General features: G+C 43.2%; 1 protein-coding gene across 1 annotated transcript in view; it reads left to right on the top strand.

Annotated features, from left to right (window-relative positions):
- The window catches only part of cfap210 (cilia and flagella associated protein 210), a 42,740-nt gene that overhangs the window by 16,001 nt on the left and 9,723 nt on the right, over positions 1 to 17,016 (top strand). Inside the window, exons 5-6 of the mRNA XM_059647243.1 lie at positions 7,744 to 7,949; positions 10,590 to 10,746. Of these exons, the coding sequence (XP_059503226.1) occupies positions 7,744 to 7,949; positions 10,590 to 10,746 (363 nt within the window). The remainder of the gene's footprint in view (positions 1 to 7,743; positions 7,950 to 10,589; positions 10,747 to 17,016) is intronic.

Below are 17,016 nucleotides of genomic sequence, written 5' to 3'. Positions count from 1 at the left end.
ACTTAGGCACACACTTTTGAAGTCACTTTGAGTAATTCTATCAGATCTAAGATTTTGCAAGTATGAAGTCCATCTCTGCGCAGCCTTGAAAGTTGAGCCATGTGGTTTAACCTGCTAATCTTGAAGTTGTAGATGCAACACTCCACATTTGAACCTACAGGAACATCCTAGCATTTGTACATTTCAGTACACCATAGTATGTACTTCAATTGTTTTCTTAGCACACATTCACTGACATAAGGGTTGCCAGCTTCTGTAGCTCACATACCTTTTTAGTGCAGACAAATAGGCAGACAATTTGTAATAGCAGGGAGCACTAAATTGTCAACCGGTCAATCAGATAGCTGCGCACATAGAACATAGAACATAGAACAGTACAGCACAGAACAGGCCCTTCAGCCCACAATGTTGTGCCGACCATTGATCCTCATGTATGCACCCTCAAATTTCTGTGACCATATGCATGTCCAGCAGTCTCTTAAATGACCCCAATGACCTTGCTTCCACAACTGCTGCTGGCAACGCATTCCATGCTCTCACAACTCTCTGCGTAAAGAACCTGCCTCTGACATCCCCTCTATACTTTCCACCAACCAGCTTAAAACTATGACCCCTCGTGCTAGCCATTTCTGCCCTGGGAAATAGTCTCTGGCTATCAACTCTATCTATGCCTCTCATTATCTTGTATACCTCAATTAGGTCCCCTCTCCTCCTCCTTTTCTCCAGTGAAAAGAGACCGAGCTCAGTCAACCTCTCTTCATAAGATAAGCCCTCCAGTCCAGGCAGCATCCTGGTAAACCTCCTCTGAACCCTCTCCAAAGCATCCACATCTTTCCTACAATAGGGCGCCCAGAACTGGATGCAGTATTCCAAGTGCGGTCTAACCAAAGTTTTATAGAGCTGCAACAAGATCTCACGACTCTTAAACTCAATCCCCCTGTTAATGAAAGCCAAAACACCATATGCTTTCTTAACAACCCTGTCCACTTGGGTGGCCATTTTAAGGGATCTATGTATCTGCACACCAAGATCCCTCTGTTCCTCCACGCTGCCAAGAATCCTATCCTTAATCCTGTACTCAGCTTTCAAATTCGACCTTCCAAAATGCATCACCTCGCATTTATCCAGGTTGAACTCCATCTGCCACCTCTCAGCCCATCTCTGCATCCTGTCAATGTCCCGCTGCAGCCTACAACAGCCCTCTACACTGTCAACGACACCTCCGACCTTTGTGTCGTCTGCAAACTTGCTGACCCATCCTTCAATTCCCTCGTCCAAGTGCTCACCTACTTCCAAATCTAACACCTGGCCAGACTCATTACCCAGTCCCAAATCTAATGTGGCTTCGCCCCTTGTTGGCCTATCTACATCCTGTGTCAGGAAGCCCTCCTGCACACACTGGACAAAAACTGACCCATCTATAGTACTCGAACTATAGTGCTCCCAGTCAATATTTGGAAAGTTGAAGTTCCCCCATGACAAAGACCCTGTCTCTCTCACTCCTATTGAGAATCATCTTTGCTATCATTTCCTCTACATCTCTGGAACTATTCGGAGGCCAATAGAAAACTCCCAACAGGGTGACCTCTCCTTTCCTGTTTCTAACCTCAGCCCATACTACCTCAGTTGACGAGTCCCCAGACATCCTTTCTGCAACTGTAATACTGTCCTTGACCAACAATGCCACACCTCCGCCCCTTTTACCATCTTCTCTGTTCTTCCTGAAACATCTAAAGCCCGGAACCTGCAACAACCATTCCTGTCCCTGCTCTATCCATGTCTCCGAAATGGCCACAACATCGAAGTCCCAGGTACTAACCCATGCTGCAAGTTCACTCACCTTATTCCGGACGCTCCTGGCATTGAAGTAGACACACTTCAAACCAGCTTCTTGCTTGCCAGTGCCATCTTTCTTCCCTGAAACTTTATTTCGGACCACCCTACTCTCAACCTTTTCTATACTCGAACTACAATTTTGGTGCCCAACCCCCTGCTGAATTAGTTTAAACCCACCCGAAAAGCCTTAGCAAATTTCGCCCCAGGATGTCGCTACCCCTCTGGTTCAGGTGAAGGCCATCTTGCCCCTAGAGGTCCCACCTACCCCAGAAAGAGCCCCGATTTTCCAAGAATCCAAAACCCTCCCTCCTGCACCATCCCTGTAGCCACGTGTTCAACTCCTCTCTCTCCCTATTCCTCGCCTCACTAGCACGTGGCACAGGCAACAAACCAGAGACAACAACTCTGTTCGTCCGAGCTCTCAGCTTCCATCCTAGCTCCCTGAATTTCTGCCTTAAATCCCCATCTCTCTTCCTACCTATGTCGTTGGTGCCAATGTGGACCACAGCTTGGGGCTGCTCCCCCTCCCCCTTAAGGATCCCAAAAATGTCACTATGTGACACAGATCGCAAAGTGTGGAGCTGGTTGAACTCAGCAGGCCAAGCAGCATCTTAGGAGCACAAAAGCTGACGTTTCGGGCCTAGATCCTTCATCAGAAAAGGGGGATGGGGAGAAGGTTCTGAAATAAATAGGGAGAGAGGGGGAGGCGGATCGAAGGTAGGTAGAGGAGAAGATAGGTGGAGAGGAGACAGACAAGTTAAAGGGATGGGGATGGAGCCTGTAGAAGTGAGTATAGGTAGGGAGGGGATAGGTCAGTCCGGGGAGGATGGACAGGTCAAGGCGGCGGGATGAGGTTAGGAGGTAGGGAATGGAGTTGCGGCTTGAGGTGGGAGGAGGGGATAGGTGAGAGGAAGAACAGGTTAGGGAGGCGGAGACAAGCTGGGCTGGTTTTGGGATGCAATGGTGGGAGGGGAGATTTTGAAGCTTGTGAAATCCACATTAATACCATTGGGCTGCAGAGTTCCCAAGTGGAACATGAATTGCTGTTCTTGCAACCTTTGGGTGGTATCGTTGTGGCACTGCAGGAGGCCCAGGATGGACATGTCATCTAAGGAATGCGAGAGGAAGCTGAAATGGTTCGCGACTGGGAGGTGCAGTTGTTTATTGGGAACAGAGCGTAGGTGTTCTGCAAAGTGGTCCCCAAGCCTCCGCTTGGTTTCCCCAATGTAAAGGAGGCCACAACGGGTACAGCGGATGCAATATACTACAATAGCAGATGTGCAGGTGAACATCTGCTTGATGTGGAAAGTCATCTTGGGGCCTGGGATGGGGGTGAGGGAGGAGATGTGGGGCAAGTGTAGCACTTCCTGCGTTTGCAGCGGAAAGTGCCAGGTATGGTGGGGTTGGAGGGGAGTGTGGAGCGGACAAGGGAGTCCCGGGGAGGGTGGTCTTTCCGGAAGTCAGACAAGGGTGGGGATGGAAAAATGTCTTTGATGGTCGGGTCGGATTGTAGATGGCGGAAGTGTCGGAGGATGATGCATTATATCCGGATGTTGGTGGGGTGGTATGTGAGGATGAGGGAGATTCTCTTTTGGCGGTTATTGCGGGGACGGGATGTGAGCGATGAGTTGCGGGAAATGCGGGAGACATGGTCGAGGGCGGGGGGGAAGTTACGGTCCTTGAAGAACGAGGACATCTGGGATGTGCGGGAGTAGAAAGCCTCATCCTGGGAGCAGATGTGGCGGAGGTGAAGGAATTGGGAATAGGAGATGGAATTTTTGCAGGAAGGTGGGTGGGAGGAGGTGTATTCCAGGTAGCTGTGGGAGTTGGTGGGCTTGAACCCTCTCCCTATCCCCCTTTTCTGATGAAGGGTTTCGGCCCGAAACATCAGCTTTTGAGCTCCTAAGGTGCTACTTGGCCTGCTGTGTTCATCCAGCTCCACACTTTGTTATTTCAGATTCTCCCGCATCTGCAGTTCCCATTATCTCTCACTATGTGACACCTTGCTTTATCAACATCAGACCTACATATACCAGTGGTTGATGCTACAAGCACACTGCATGTATTTTAAGCAAACAGCCATACAGTCACAAAGGTCTACAGCATGGAAACAGGTCCTTTGGCTCAATATGCCCATGCAATAGTCCCATTTGCCAGCATTTGTCCATATCCCTCCGTGCAATCCCATCCATGTACCTGTCTAAATGTTTCTTAAATGACAAAATTATACTTGCTTCCACTACTACCTCTGCCACCCTGTTCCAGACACTCACCACCTTCTCTGTGAAAAAAATTGCCCCCTTGATCCTTTTGTATCTCTCCCCTCTCACCTTAAACTATGTCCTCTAGTTTTTGACATTCCCCACCATGGGGAAATGCAGTTGGCTATCTACCTTATCTATCTATGCCTGTCCATGAATCACTTCTGCCCCTCCAGTCATGCTATTCCCCCAGAAAGATGCTGAAGAACTCAAGGCTGCATAATTAATGAGGTAAAGAGTGAAAAATTGCTAGGAGCCATGATGAACTGGGGACCAAAACATACTTCAGCTGTGAATTGGGAGATTCTGCCGAGCAGATATTGCAGAGAGTTCTTTTCCATGTACTTTAGAAAGTTAAAGGTTGATTTTATCAAAGTTTTCAAAATATTATGGTACATAAATGAGGTATATGAAGAAAAACATATTTGTTTGGATGAGAAATTTAGAACCGGGGGCATGGTCTAAAAGTTAAAAGATATTCAAAAATGTGCAAGGTGGCATAGTAGAATTGGACCTCTTTGCAAATGGATGCCAGATCAATTATTAATTTTAAAACTTTGACAAACTTTTACTCGGCAAAGGTATTAAGGGTTATGGAACACAGGCATATTAGATAATAGACCAACCATTGTAGTCATTCGCAATCACTCACTAACGAGTATGATTGCCTACCTAAGAAATTCCATGTCACTTGTTAAGGGCTCTGTGGTTCCTTGTGTAGCTGACAAGCCCAGTCCTAAAATTGCATCTCTGACTGCCCCCTTGGCAGATGTTTCTGAGAGGTGGAATTTGTTTTTCGCCTCAAGATCATTGGCTTTCCTTTCTCAAGTTCTTTTTCAGTACTTCCTTCTGATTACAGGTGTCCTTGAAGAATTATATTCCTTCATCCAGGAGGTTCCTCTAAGCCAGTTTCTGAAGAGCGAATGTGTTCCAACTGTTGACATATTGACCTGTGTTGCATTTCTTGAGGTAAATCTTCAGAAAGTCTGTGAAGTGCTTCCTGGTCCTCTTCTTGTTTGACTGCCTTCCTTGAGCCGGGCAAAGAAGATTTGCTTTGGCAGTCGCACCTTGGGACTCTAAAACACATGGGCAACCTGGTAGAGTTGGTTTTAGATGTTCATGACCTTGATGTTGTGCTGTTGGCCCCTTCAATGATGCTGCTCATAGTATACTGTCGTCCCAGCTAATGCAGAGAAAACATCTCAAACAGCATTGATGGTACTTTGCTGGGGCCTTGAGTCAAAGTTTTGGAGCTATATGGAAGAGTCAGATGGAAACTGCCTTCTACACAGGATCTTTGTATCAGTGTAGATGTTGCTGTAATTGAAGACTTCTCTAAATGTGGCACCTGCTGATTGGATGTCATGTTTGATCTCCACATTGATGTCAGCCTCAGATGAGAGGTGGCTCCACTGGTAGAGGAAATATGCTACGATTGGGAGGATTTCTTCAATGACTTTAATGGAGGGATACTCCACGGCCAGAAAAGAGCACAACAAGAGCAGGCCACATCCCGGATGTAAGTCACGTCTGGACCCCAGAACAGTCGCAGCCAGAGCTCAGAGCAGGAGCTGAGTGAGTGCGGGATGAGCTGGGAGCAGAATCGCAGCCTGGACCCCTTGGTCGGTACACAGCGAATGGGGTTAGCAGAGTGCAACAAATCCTGGAGGTGAGCCCAGGACAGAGGCCAGCATAAGGAGGCAGCCAGGCTTTGTGTTCTGAAGACCGGCAAACGGACTTAGTGAAAAAGGACTATAAGTTGAGTACTTTAAAAATACTTGTTATTATCATTCTGGATTTTTAAATCCTGTATTCCCATGCTGGTCTATTTCTGATATTATTTCAATTCTGTAACAACACTTAAAATATCTGTACCTAGGTAGCCTGTACCTAAGATGGCACAGAGAGGCGACATTACAATTTTTTCCCTGCACTCATTTGAGTGCCCGTGATATTCTATTCTATTCCATTCTATTCTATTCTATTCTAAATGTTCTTATACTCATTTGGAGTTGTGATAAAAATAACCCATTCCTTTTAGGACTCAGCCCGCTCTCAATCTGTTTCACCTCTGTCCATGACTCATCTCCTGCACTGGGCTGATCTTGGGGTCCATTCCCTCCAGGTGGGGTACATTAAGAAGTTAAAAGTTGCAGGGGTAAGAAAAACTACAGCAAGAGGGAGAAAGAAAGAAAGAGGAGAAGGAGCTGGCGAGCGGAAAAATTCCAACTGGAGCATCTTACTCTGCCACCATCTTAAGTTATGTTGCATGTTATGGGTGATTCAAATACACACGAGAAAACCGAGTTAAAATTTGACCAGTATACAGCAACAGCAAGATAATAACATATTCCTGGGTGCTTCACAGGCGTATTATTAAACAAGATTTGACACCGTTTCTCAAAGAACACTTTTGGGAGCCAATGGCCATAAACCATAGCCAAAGACAAAGGTTGCATGGAGTGTTTTAAAAGATGAAAGAGAGCTAGAAGGCAGGGAGGTATAAGGAGGGAATTCCAGAACTGAGTGCATATGAAACTGAAAATATGGCCGCCAGTAATGGAAACATTAAAATCAGGGATGCCTGAATTGGGGGAGCACAGCCATTCTGGAGATTTTAGGGCTGGAGAAAATGAGAGATAGAAGCAATGAGACAATAGAAGAGCTCGAAAGCAAGGATGAGAGTTTTACAATTCACCAGAAGGTAATTGAGTGCAGGTATGATAGACGCATTTAATTTGGCCTGAGTAAGATCATGGGCAGCTTTGAATGACTTCTGGTTTAGGGAAGGTTGAAAGTGAAGGGTAGCCAGGAATGCTTTGGAATAGTCAGGTCGAAAGATGGCAAAAGTCACCATTCACAGGTCATTTGTCAATTGTGAAAGTTGTGTTTGGAGTAGCTCCATGATCTCAGTGTTATGACACGGCATGTAAACTCAAGGGGCTACACAGGGATGTCACACTCTCAAATTTCACTACACTACCTGCTTAGCCTCGAATTTGAGAGGAGACTCAGAGATCGAGACATCTGAGAAGGAGATTGAAAGTACTTGAGATTGAGCGTAGGGCAACTGTTTAAACTTGCACTACTTTGAAAATTCATACCTTCCAGTAAACAGCACAGAAAGCATCTTAATTTTTTTATAAATGATTTCTGCTATTAATATAGGTGCCAAGGTTTGGTGACTTAAAACACTTTTGACTTTTTTTTCAATAGAGAAGAGCTCAGAATCCAAATTGTCATATACAAAATCTGCTTGTAATTATAATTAGGAATGATCGATTGGCGTATGGAATGAGATGCCAGAGGAAGTGGTGGAGCAGATACAATCACAATTATTTAAAAGGTATCTGGATGAGTATATAAATAGGAAGGGTTTAGGGTATATGACCCAAATGCTGGCAAATGGGACCGGGTCAGATTAGAAAGTCTGGTTGGCACTAACAAGTTGGACTGAAGGATCTTTTTCCATGCTGTATGACTGTATATAAAATCTGTAATTCAATGTTGGAATTCACTTGATGTAAATAAATTCCTTGAATTTTTGCCTATAGTTTAGAAACCCATTTATGTCCTGCAATTTGTAGTATCAACTACACTCTAAGCATCATTACTCTATATATTGTATACATGCATTTTTATATAGGCTGCACTGATGCTTACGGAAGCCCTTAAAGAACGCGAAGCACAAATTGAACTAAAGCGAAAAAGAAATAATCTTCTTGAAAGAGAAGATAAAAGCTACATGGAGGAAATTCAACGTCAAATTAATTTGGGCGAGGATGAAGAACATCAAAAATTAATAAAGCAAAATGAAAAGAGAAAGGCCCTTGCTGAGTTTCATCAACAGCAGTGAGTATAGCATAAATTTCAGCTCTGATGTTGAAATAATCCCTCTCTTCCTGTGATATCAGATGTCATTTAGGGAGAGTTGTATAAAAAAAGGGAATACAAAATGATTGCTAGGTATATCAAAATTGATACAAAAAATATTACAATCATATTAGGCAAAAATGGCAGATGAAGATCAATGTGCACCCTTCAAAAACTGCAAATGATTATATGGTCAGTGCAAATAAAGAAATGTTAAATGTATTCAGGAAAGAAAGGGAAGGAAAGAAACAAGTAGAAGTGAGGGTATTGATTAAGAATATCACAGCGCCTGAGAGGATGTCAATGACAGAATAGACTGTATCTGGTTAGATTTAAGAAACACCGTGGCTAACACTACACTACTAAGTAAATTCTGTAGCCACCAAAATGTTGGATCAATACAGAAGTTCAATATTGTAGGGAAATTATACTGAGGTTAAAAGAACTATACGGCAGTGACAATTAAGGACTTTAATTTTACTAATATATGCTGAAACAGTAATAGTGTAAACAGCAGAGAGGGGTAGAATCTCTGAAGTGCTTTCAAGACAATTTTCTTTATCAATATGTTTCTGGTTAAATTAGGGAGTAGGCATTGCTAGATAAGGTTGTGCAGACTGAAGTAGATCAAGTGAATCAAATGTTGATGAGAAAACATTTAGCAAACAGTGATCAGAGTGCCATAAGATTTAGTGAGCTATAGAAAGAATGTACAATTGAGTAAAAGTATGTAATTGAATAATGGCGAATTTCAGTCTGATGAGAAAATAGGGGTGAACCAATGGCCTAGTGGTATTATTGCTGGACTGTTAATGCAGAGATCTGGATAACATTCTGGGGACTCAGGTTTGAATCCCACCACGGCAGGTGGTGAAATTTGAATTCAATAAAAAAAATCTGGAACTAAGAATCTAATGATGACAATGAATCTATTGTTGATTGTCAGGAAAAACCCACCTGGTTCACTAATGTCCTTTAAGGAAAGAAACTGCCAGCCTTAGCTGGCTGACATCTGACTTCAGACCCAATGCAATGTGGTTGACTTTGAACTGCCCTCTGGGTGATTAGGGATGGAGAATAAATGTTGCCTAACCAGTGACATCATCTTCCCGTTAATGAATACAGAGAAAAAAAGTTGTTGCAGATAAGTAACATGTAAGATTGGCAGGCAAAACTCTCTGCGAACAGGAGACAGCCTTTATGAAGGAAATAATTCAGGTACTTTTGAGGTACATTCTCAGGAGGAGGAGGAAAAAATATAAAACAAGCAAAATCATATTTTCCTGGAATGTACACAGAGTAGAAAATATGATGAAGTGTAAACAATGTGTGCATGACAGGTGTCAATATGATCATTCAAATCAGAAACAAGTTGATACTAGTAACTCAGAAATGAAAAAAGAGAGGCAAAGGCAGCATTAGAGACTATAGAGAATATAAAAGGGAATCCAAATGTTTTAAAATGGTAAAAAGACAAGGTGAGGGGCTGATTGGGGATCAAAAAGGGCAGAGAGCATATGCAAGGTAGTAAATCAGAACTTTGCATCAGTGATAATGGGAACTGCAGATGCTGGAGAATCCAAGATAATGAAATGTGAGGCTGGATGAACACAGCAGGCCAAGCAGCATCTCAGGAGCACAAAAGCTGATGTTTCGGGCCTAGACCCTTCTACCAAAGTCGTAGTGAAAGAAGAGACACTGGCTGAGTTAAAAAAACCAATAAAGAGGAGATATTAGAAAGAATGTTTGCATTTAAAGTTAATAGGTCACTAGAATTGGGTTGAATTCCTTGTGTGACTTGTTATTTGTCTAAGTAAAATTTGAGGCAACAGCCATAATCTTCCAATCTTTCTTTGATGCCAGTGTAATGCCAGAGAACTAAGAATGGCAAATGTTAAACAATATTCAGAGAAGGATGTCAAGGTACATCCAGCAACTGCAGGCTAGTCAGTAAATTCTTGGTAGCGCAAAAGCTTTTACAGACATTGTACGGGATAGTATGGGTTTAGAAAGGATTCATGAGAATGTTTTAAGGATGAGCCACTTCGGTTACACGGCTAGATTGGTGAACCTAGTGTTATTCTCCATAGGGAAGAGAAGATTGAGAGGAGATCTGATGTAGATATTTAAAATCATATAGGATCTGGACAGAATTTGTCCCATTGGTTGAAAATTGAAAATCAATGGAAGTTGATATAAAGCGATCAGCAATAGATGCTAGAAGTGACATGAGGAAAACACTTTTACAAAGTTAAAAATTTGGATCTGGAATGCACTGGAAGGCAAATTCAATCAGTGCTTCATAAGTGATTTTAAAGAATAAATTTAGGGTAGTGTGGGAAAGTGAGCTGGGGGTTCCAACAAAATATCGTGGATATTGTTGGTGACATGAAGTCACACTACATCTGACAAATGTAGTGCACATAAAAGATTGCCCTTATCCTTATATTACAACTGTCAGCAGTTATAAATCCTCTTGTCACAATTTGGAGAAACTGAATCATTAAAAATATCTTAATAGGTTTTCGCTATTTTTTTCTGAATGTATGTCCACGAAAGCTGTTTAATTTCTAATTTTATTTAAACATGTGGTTTTCAAACTTTTGTTTTTAATGCTAGAATAAAGGAAAATGAACATTTAAAAGAACAAGAGAAACAACAATACATAAAGGAGGGAGAAGAAATTAAGAAGTTAGCTCATCTCTATCAATGGGAGCTCAATAAAATTGAACAACTGAAGAGCCAAGAAAAACATAACAATATGATGAATCATAAGGTAGGGTAATACATTTCAAGCCGTTGAATAACATTTATTTCCAGAAATCTGGATGGTTTATTATTGTGACACACTTTAGAGTAATGTGAGTTTTCAGCTTTCTGTTGTAGCCTCAAATTTGTTTGGAGAAACTGATTCTTACGTGGGTTAAGGTTGCAAATACTTTGGTTATTGTGGACATTTTGACATTACTTCAAAATGAATGGAACTATAAAGGAAAATTCCTGCAAATCACCCTTACCAATATAAGCTTAAATTTTCTGATCAATTCGAGGGATGTGAGGTGATACAAGAATTGCACTGGCTCACCAATGGTATATTGTCCTTGCTATATTTTTAGGGTCAGTTCCATTGTTAAAATTTAGTGAACACCTGACGTTGATGACACCTGTATGTAGGCATTTCCTAGGCTTAACATTCTTCAGAAATTTAATGGAGAAGGCATTGTGGGCTTTTCAGCTAAAGACGATGCTACTGAAGCCATTGTCCCCTGGAATGTGTAGTACATGCTGAATAGTTTCAGCATGGTCACCACCTGGAGAAACGTGCTCATACTGTTGCTTCTAAAGGTAGCTAAATCAATGGAACCAGCCAGATTGTAATTTCTTGCCGAATTTGTCACCAGATTTTGAACCATGCAGGTTGATTCAACAGATTTACGTATCACTCAACAAAGATCAAGCGTTCAGTTACAAATGCTATTTAAAGGGACTGTCAGCAAATATTAAGTGAGATGCTTTTGGTTTAGATAAGTTTACATATGAAATGAGAAAGGAGCATTGTTTGTTTCCCTAATGGAGTATTAAAAGTTTTCTGGAAACATATAAGATAGTGGAAAGAGGTCTCTTCGAAGAGAATGCTTCAGGAAGAGCAGTCTGAAAGAATTGCAAGATTTATTTGCCAGTTAAGATGGTATGATTGATATTTTGCTTCCTTGGAGACATTACAGGATCAACCGTATTGGCTGTCATGTCAGCTAAGGTAGGAGGAAAATTGTGCATCCTATTTGCAACAGGGTGTACATTGAATTGCTTGACTTGAAATGGATGTGCTTCATCACTAAATCCTTATGTTCATTGAAACCAAAATGATTCCATCTATCTAACACAGTTGCATGGTGTATGTATGATTTCAGGTAGCCATACTGACTTGTGTTTTTGGCAATCACTTATTACATTTTTATTACATTATTACATTTCTCACTGTTTGCAATAAATAAAGGAATGAACATTATCAGGAGACTTCAAAACTCTAGAAGGCCCTGGGAGTTCGTAGAAGGGTGACCTCAGAGGCTGCCAGAGGTAGGGCTTTTGGAAAATTGACACTAAGTCAGGGTTTAAATAACCTCTTTCTCCTCTATTTTATTACCTACTGACCAGGCAGCATATACTTAAGCCCATTACCCCCTCACCCCTTGTGCACGGTGGCTCAATGATTAGCACTGCTGCCTCACAGCACCAAGGACCTGAGTTTGATTCCAGCTTGGGGTGACTGTCTGTGTAAAGTTTGCACATTCTCCTCTTGTCTGCATGGGTTTCCTCTGGGTACTCCAGTTTCCTTGCACAGTCCTAAAATATGCAGATCAGGTGGATTGGCCGTGCTAAATTGCCCATAGTGTCCAGTGATATGTAGGTTAGGAAAATGAGTCTTAAGAAATGCCGGGTTATGGGGATGAGGTAGGGGTGTGGGATGCTCTTTGGAGAGTCAGTGTGGACTTGATGGGCTGAGTGGCCTGCTTCCACACTGTAGGGATTCTATTATACAGAAAGCCATGTTAAAACTGTTCAGAAAGACACCATTTTAACTTGTCCTTTTCTCTTTGTCAGCAATCCCAGGCTCTGATACATCCAAGATAACAAACTGTGGGGCTGGGATGAACACAGCAGGCCAAGCAGCATCTTAGGAGCACATTTTGGGCCTAGACCCTTCATCAGAAAAGGGGGTCGGGAAAGAGGGTTCTAAAATTAAAGGTAGGGGGAGGCGGATTGAAGATGGACAGAGGAGAAGATAGGTGGAGAGAAGACAGACAAGTTAAAGAAGTGGGGATGGAGCCAGTAGAATTGAGTGTAGGTGGGGAGGTAGGGAGGGGATAGGTCAATCCGGGGAGGATGGACAAGTCAAGGGGGCGGGATGATGTTAGTAGGTAGGAAAGAGAGGTGCAGCTTGAGGTGTGAGGAGGGGATAGGTGAGAGGAAGAACAGGTTAGGGAGGCGGGGACGAGCTGGGCTCCTCTCCACCTATCTTCTCCTCTATCCATCTTCGATCCGCCTCCCCACCCCTCCCTATTTATTTCAGAACCCTCTTCCCCGTCCCCTTTTCTGATGAAGGGTCGAGGCCCAAAACGTCAACTTTTGTGCTCCTGAGATGCTGCTTGGCCTGCTGTGTTCATCCAGCCCCACACTTTGTTATCTTGGATTCTCCAGCATCTGCAGTTCCCATTATCTCTGATCCATGCAAGCACAGCAGCAATTTGGAGCATTCATTATCACTCACTCTATCATTTACTAGTAACAATTCAGATATTTATGTCACAGGAAATTTGAACTGAAGGGATAGTATCAAATGATATACTCAGTATGATGTGGTGCTGTTTGTACAAAAGGAGAAGAAGAAACCTGTTGCATGGGCAAGATAATAAAATGTGAGGCTGGATGAACACAGCAGGCCAAGCAGCATCTCAGGAGCACAAAAGCTGACGTTTCGGGCCTGGACCCTTCATCAGAGAGGGGGATGGGGAGAGGGAACTGGAATAAATAGGGAGAGAGGGGGAGGCGGACCAAAGATGGAGAGTAAAGAAGATAGGTGGAGAGAGTATAGGTGGGGAGGTAGGGAGGGGAACCCTGCAGCCTAATGGTATCAATGTGGACCTCACCAGTTTCAAAATCTCCCCTTCCCCTACTGCATCCCTAAACCAGCCCAGTTCGTCCCCTCCCCCCACTGCACCACACAACCAGCCCAGCTCTTCCCCCCCCACCCACTGCATCCCAAAACCAGTCCAACCTGTCTCTGCCTCCCTAACCGGTTCTTCCTCTCACCCATCCCTTCCTCCCACCCCAAGCCGCACCCCCATCTACCTACTAACCTCATCTCACCTCCTTGACCTGTCCGTCTTCCCTGGACTGACCTATCCCCTCCCTACCTCCCCACTTATACTCTCTCCACTTATCTTCTTTACTCTCCATCTTCGGTCCACCTCCCCCTCTCTCCCTATTTATTCCAGTTCCCTCTCCCCATCCCCCTCTCTGAAGGGTCTAGGCCCGAAACGTCAGCTTTTGTGCTCCTGAGATGCTGCTTGGCCTGCTGTGTTCATCCAGCCTCACATTTTATGATCTTGGAATTCTCCAGCATCTGCAGTTCCCATTATCTCTGTTGCATGGGCATGTTGGTTCACTGTGCTGAATGAATTGTTGCTTGTGATGAAGGTTCCTGTCACCACTTTCTTTTAGGTGTAAGAAATTCCAGGATCTGCTTGGTCTAGTACAGTAGAGAGAAAAAAATAGCCTAACTAGAAGTCTCCTGTAGTTAATAAGAAATAGTTTTTGCCAGTACATAGATAGGCCTATTAGAAATGGGGCAGTCCTAGAAGTTTCAGTGGGTGTGCATTTTGGGGATAGTGACTAACTGTGTCAAAGTCATTATGCAAAGAAATAAGGATAGTGCAGAAACTGTTTAAGTTGGAGGAAGGCCAATTTCAATATCATTAGACAGGATCTTGCAAACATGTAAATCTATATTTGGAAAGTAGGAGTCTTTTAAAAGTAGTACAGTGAGAATTCAGGGCCAGCATGTTTCTCCAAGAACAAAGGGCAAGAACGGCAAGTCCAGGGAATCATGGATATTGAAGGATTTTGAGAGTTTGATAAGAAAGGTACAGTGCATTAAAAACAGGGGAGGCCATTCAAGTATAGAATGTTTGAGTTTAATTCGCAGGACAAAGAGGGACCATGAAATATCTCTGACAGATTCTATGAAGAAAACCCACCCGCCAACTTTTTATAAGTGTATTAAAAGTAAGAGGATTATCAAGGAAACAGTGGGACCAATAGAGAACAAAGGGGCAAGCTGTGCATGGAGTCAGATTATGTAGGTGGTGTCTTAAATGAATACTTTTCATCCATATTCACAGAGGAGAAAGACATTGTAGTCAGGGATTTCAATTGTAATGGTGAGGTTCTAGAACTTGTTAAGACTAATAAGAGAAGGTATTAGATATTTCAGCAGGCGTACAGGTGCATTAATCCCCAGGGCTTGATGAGATGTGTTGCAAGATGCTATGGGAGGCAAGGAAGAAGATTGCTAGGGTTCTGGCAGATACATGTAGTACTTTTCTGGCCACAGGCAATGTGCCAGAACACTAGGGGATAGCTAATGTGCTTCCTTTGTTCAAGAAAGAGAGCAGGCCCAGTCCAAGTAATTATGGACGAATTAGTCTGACGTCAGTGGTAGGGAAATTATTCAAAAAAAATTTAGAGGGACAGGATTGATCAACCCTTGGAAAGGCAGAGATTGATTAGTGATAGTCAGCACAGATTTGTTAGAGGGAGATCCTGTCTAATACTGTGAGATTTTTGAAGAAGTAACTAAATATATTGATGATGGCACTGCAGCTGATGTCATCTACATAGACTTCAGTAAGGCCTTTGACAAGGTCCCATGTGGAAGGCTGGTCAAAAAGTTAAGAGCCCGTCTGATCCAAGGCAAATTGGCAAACTGGATCTAAACTGGGTTGCAAAAGGGAAACAAAGGGTGAAGGTTGAGGGATGTTTTTGTGATTGGAAGCCTATGACCACGGGGATCAGTCCTGGGACCCTTGCTGTTATTACGTTCATTAATGTGATGGATGTGAATGTAGAAGGTATAATTAGTAAGTTTGCAGATGACATGGATAATTTGTCGTGTTGTTGATAGTGAGGAGGATGGTCTCAGGCGACAGTCTGATATTGATCAGCTGGTAAATTGGACTGAGTAATGGCAAATGGAATTTAATCTTGATAAGTGTGAGGTGATGCATCTTTGGGGCCTAATAAGGGAACAATATACACAATGTATCGTAGACGTACTGAGTACTGAAGAACAGTAAAAGGATGTTGATGTAGAAGCCCAAAGAACCCTGAAGGTGTCAGCACAAATAGACAGGATGGTGAAGAAGGCATATGAGATGCTTGGAGATAATGGGAACTGCAGATGCTGGAGAATCCGAGATAACAAAGTGTGAAGCTGGATGAACATAGCAGGCCAAGCAGCATCTTGTACTTTATGCCCTACTGATAATGGCCAGGATACTGCATACTTTAGTAATCACTCTCGCACCCCTTCCTGTCATTCTTAATTACTTATGTTTGTCACAACTGACAATGCTACACCTCAAGCAGCAGGTAAATTTCCTATTGTTCAAATGAATGAGGCAGGAGATTACTTACTTCATTGGTGGGGCTTTGTTAACTCAAAAATCTCTGAAATAATTGTTTTCCAAGGTCCACATCTTTAAAAATCAAGAGAGCTGCAGATGCTGTAAATCAGAAACATGGGCAGGTGTTGCACCTTTGCCACTTGTAGGGGAAAATGCCATGGGGCTGTGGGCGGGGGTGTTGTTGTAGAAGGAAGAGTAGACCAGGGTGTCCCAGAGGGAATAGTCCCTGAGGAAGGCGGAAAAGGGAGGGGAGGGGAATATGTGTCTGGTGGTGGCATCTCAATACAGGTGGCTGAAATGGCATCAGATGATCTTCTGGATGTGGATGCTGGTGGGATGGTAGGTAAGGACAAGGGGAACCCAAGTCGCCGTTGCGGAAGGGAAGAGAGGGGGTGAGGGCAGAAGTGCAAGAGACGACTTCTCCTAAGATGCTGCTTGGCCTGCTGTGTTCATCCAACTTCACACTTTGTTATATGAGATGCTTGCTTCATTTTTTGGGGCCTGGAATTTTGGAGTAAGGAAGTCTTGTTCCACCTTTATAAAACATTGGTTTGGCCATAGATGGAATACTTTGTGCAGTTCTGGTTGTTACACTATCGGAAGGGCACAAGTGCACTGACATGTGTGCAGAGGATTTTCACCAGGATGTTGCCCAGGATGAAAAGTCTCAATTATGAGGAGAGAGATTGGTAAGCTGAGTTTGTTTTCCTTGGACCAACAACCCGACCTTCTAGTTGCCGTCCATTTCAATTCCCCTGACAACATGTCCATTCTTGGTCTCCTCCACCATCAGAGTGAGGCCAAATATAAACTGGAAGAACAACACCTGATATTTCACCTTGGGAGCTTACCGCCCAATG

The sequence above is a fragment of the Stegostoma tigrinum genome, chromosome 7 (genome assembly GCF_030684315.1).
Source record: "Stegostoma tigrinum isolate sSteTig4 chromosome 7, sSteTig4.hap1, whole genome shotgun sequence".
Lineage (NCBI taxonomy): Eukaryota > Metazoa > Chordata > Chondrichthyes > Orectolobiformes > Stegostomatidae > Stegostoma > Stegostoma tigrinum.
The sequence above is the reverse complement of the archived record's forward strand: the minus strand, read 5'-3'. Positions and strand labels throughout refer to the sequence as shown.